Here is a 3172-nt window from a genome sequence, read left to right as displayed (position 1 = left end):
GCAGATGGTCAGCGTGCTGCTCTGGTGAAGAACTTGCCACCAGCAGATCATCAAAATAGGCGATGACGAAGTGCAGACCACGTATGACTTCATTGATGAAGCGTTGGAAAGTTTGGCCTGCGTTCCGTAACCCGAATGGCATGCGGACATACTCGAATAGGCCAAAAGGTGTTGTGATGGCAGTCTTCGGTATGTCCGCTGGTTCCACAGGAATTTGATGATATGCTTTGACTAGGTCAATCTTGCTAAATATGGTTGTTCCAGCAAGAGTGGTAGCAAAGTCATGAATGTGCGGGAGCGGGTACCGGTCGGGAGCGGTGCGGGCATTCAATGCGCGATAGTCTCCACAAGGGCGCCAATCTCCGGGGTCACGCTTGGGCACCATGTGCAGCGCAGATGACCAGCTGCTTGACGATGGGCGGATTATGCCTAACTGCAGCATGTGATCAAATTCTCTGCGAGCTGTGGCGAGGCGGTCTCCAGCAAGACGCCGTGGCTTGCTGAACGCTGGAGGACCCATGGTGACGATGTGGTGCGTCACAGTGTGCCGCACTGGAAGTTCCAAATTGGTAGGTTTGATAAGTTCAGGAAATTCACTGAGGATAGAGGCAAATTCTGATGATGGCGAATGCGGAGCTGGTTGCGTAGAGGCGGACAGCGGTGCGAGGATACCTTGCACAGAGAGGCTGGTCGTACAGTCCACAAGTTGACGGGTGCGGAGATTCACGTTCAAACCGAAATGGGTGAGAAAGTCCGCACCTAGTATGGCGAAGCGCACGTCGGCGAGGATGAAAATCCACCGAAATATGCGACGCAGGCCCAAGTCAATGGTGAGGGAGCGTTGGCCATATGTTGCGATTGAGGATGTATTTACAGCTTGCAAAGGCGCAGTCCTCGGACAACGGTGTCGGTCCTGGCGAGAGGCAGGAATGACGCTTACCTCTGCAGCAGTGTCCACAAGAAAGCGATGGCCTGCGATCCTGTCTGTGATGTAGAATAGGCGGCTTCCCGTAGCGGTTGAGTCACGCGCCGCCATTAGTGACTCGCTTCCATGTTTCCCTGCCAGCGACAAGGCTGTCGACATTTTGCAGCGCTGGCGCCGAACCTGGCGTGGTACCAGTAGAAGTTGTCAGAAGTGTGTCTTGGGTGGGAACGGGAACGCGAACGTGAGCCACCCCTAGCCAGTGGAGAGCGGCGAGGCGTGTCCATCTGCAGTGCTGCCATGGTGTCCATCAGCCTGTCAATTTTCTCCTCGAGGTGAGATTGCCGGGCCTCGAGGTCTGATGTGACAGTGGTCGAGGACACCGCGGAGCTTGCGCCGGAGTAGTCGTTCACGCGGTCCGCGAGCTCTGCCAGTTTGTCAAGAGGCATATCATCCGCAGCTGCCAAAACCACGACATGTGTCTGAGGCAAGCGTTGCAGAAACAGCTCGCGCAATAGTGGACTCTCGGAGTCTTGAGTACGGTCACCGAGTAGCTGTCGCATCCGATGTAATAGCTGCGATGGTCGGCGATCGCCGAGTTCTTCCGCGTTGAGGAGTTGCTGCAAGCGGCTTCTCTCGGACACGGTTTTGCGTGTGAGCACTATGGCCTTGAAATGGTCGTAGGGCGTAGCCGGATGTGGGGCTCTCATGACGTCGTCGAACTCATCAGCTACCTCGGAGGAAAGTGCTGAGACGACATGCAGGTACATCACACGTTGCGATGTGATGCGCCGCAGATCGAAGAGGGCTTCTACTTGCGTGAACCACACGGCTGGATTCTTCTGCCAAAACGGCGGCAGCTGCAGCTGGGCATTGGAAATGGCGTCCATGGCAGCGCTGGGGGCAGGGATGTCGCCTGGCACTGTTGATTGGCGCTGAGGAGCCGGGGCGTCGTTGCTGAGTACTGTAGTGTTCATGTCGTCTTCCATTGCGTGAGCTTGCTACGTCTGGGTCACCAAGCTATAGGGGCGCGAAATGCGTCCGCTATAGACAGACGCCCGCAGAGAGAAGAGAACGAACTTTGAGAGCGACCGGCGAGCAGCCGAGCGGCGGTGAAACTGAAACTTTATTGTACGTGACTTCCACGCCGGGGAGGCCGGCGCCGCGAACATAAACATCCGCTCGTTGTGGAGACGCTCACGGCGGCGGCGGCGGAATCGGATCCACTACACAGGGACTTCGCTAAAAAAGTGACTTCTTTTCTTGCCAAGGCCACAAACCGTGTTCTTACACATTGCACTCCCGATAAACTAGTAAACTTGCCAACGAGCATCACCCACGCGGTGAAGCCGCAGCCGAGAAGCCTCCCTGATGACGCGTGCTACTCTTGCGCCATCTCGTAGCCACAGTCGCCGCAGCACCCTTGCAATGCGTAAGCATTCTTTCGCGAGCTCCCCAGCCCTGTCACGTGAAAAGTGTAACGCTTCATATCTGCATAAAAGTGCGTAATATGCAAAATTAAGAGATTTAATCGTTATAATAGTGTAAACCGTTATAATAGTGTAAATGCAGATGATTGGTGGCTTTATAAGCGATGAGTAAAAACTTTAGAAAACAATCAAAAAGAGTATACCCCTAGAGATACCTAGGGCTCCATAGAAAATGCATGGAGAAGCTTATAGTAAGGGTGGGCCAAGCGAAATTCGGTGTTGGCCTAACTGAAATTTGGGGGTGGGCCAATTGGAATTTGCAAGTGGGCCAACATAAATTTCAGGGTATGCCAACTTGAAATTCAAGGGTGGGTCAACTTGAAATTTGTTATTTATGACAACTTAAATTTAGAGGTGGGTCAACTTGAACATTGGAAGGGGTTAGCCCAAAGGAGATTTGAGGTTTGCACAAGTGAAATGTGAGGTTGGGCCAAATTGACATTTGGGGCAGAACCTATTGAAGTTTGGCGGTTGGCCGACTTGAAATTTGGTTGTGGGCCAACGAGAGATTTGGGGTGGCGCAATGTCCACTGGAATGCTGCTGAGCGTCTTTCGAGTTATGTAGTCCTCGCGGACAAGCGAGAGCATTGAGATGCATGGACCGTTTTTTTTTATCCTTTCAGAGGCGCAGTTAGAACGCACGTGAGAGCTTGTGCGGACAAGGAACGCCCGCACTACACAGGCTTGAGAGAGCGACAGCGAGGGTGACATGTCATGGTGGCGATACACTCTCCCCTCACGGAACATCTCACGCGTTACT

General features: G+C 53.4%; 1 protein-coding gene across 1 annotated transcript; it reads right to left on the bottom strand.

The window, feature by feature from the left end:
- Positions 1 to 1035: 1035 nt before the first annotated feature.
- LOC139057773 (uncharacterized) lies at positions 1036 to 1911 on the bottom strand. Its single transcript, XM_070536530.1, has 2 exons — positions 1698 to 1911; positions 1036 to 1382 (listed from the first exon to the last, which is right to left on the bottom strand). The coding sequence occupies exons 1-2, from the start codon at positions 1909 to 1911 to the stop codon at positions 1036 to 1038; spliced, it is 561 nt and encodes a 186-aa protein (XP_070392631.1).
- Between the last annotated feature and the right edge of the window lie 1261 nt (positions 1912 to 3172).

Source organism: Dermacentor albipictus, chromosome 3, assembly GCF_038994185.2.
Source record: "Dermacentor albipictus isolate Rhodes 1998 colony chromosome 3, USDA_Dalb.pri_finalv2, whole genome shotgun sequence".
Taxonomy (NCBI): domain Eukaryota; kingdom Metazoa; phylum Arthropoda; class Arachnida; order Ixodida; family Ixodidae; genus Dermacentor; species Dermacentor albipictus.
This window is presented reverse-complemented; position numbering and strand designations above follow the sequence as displayed.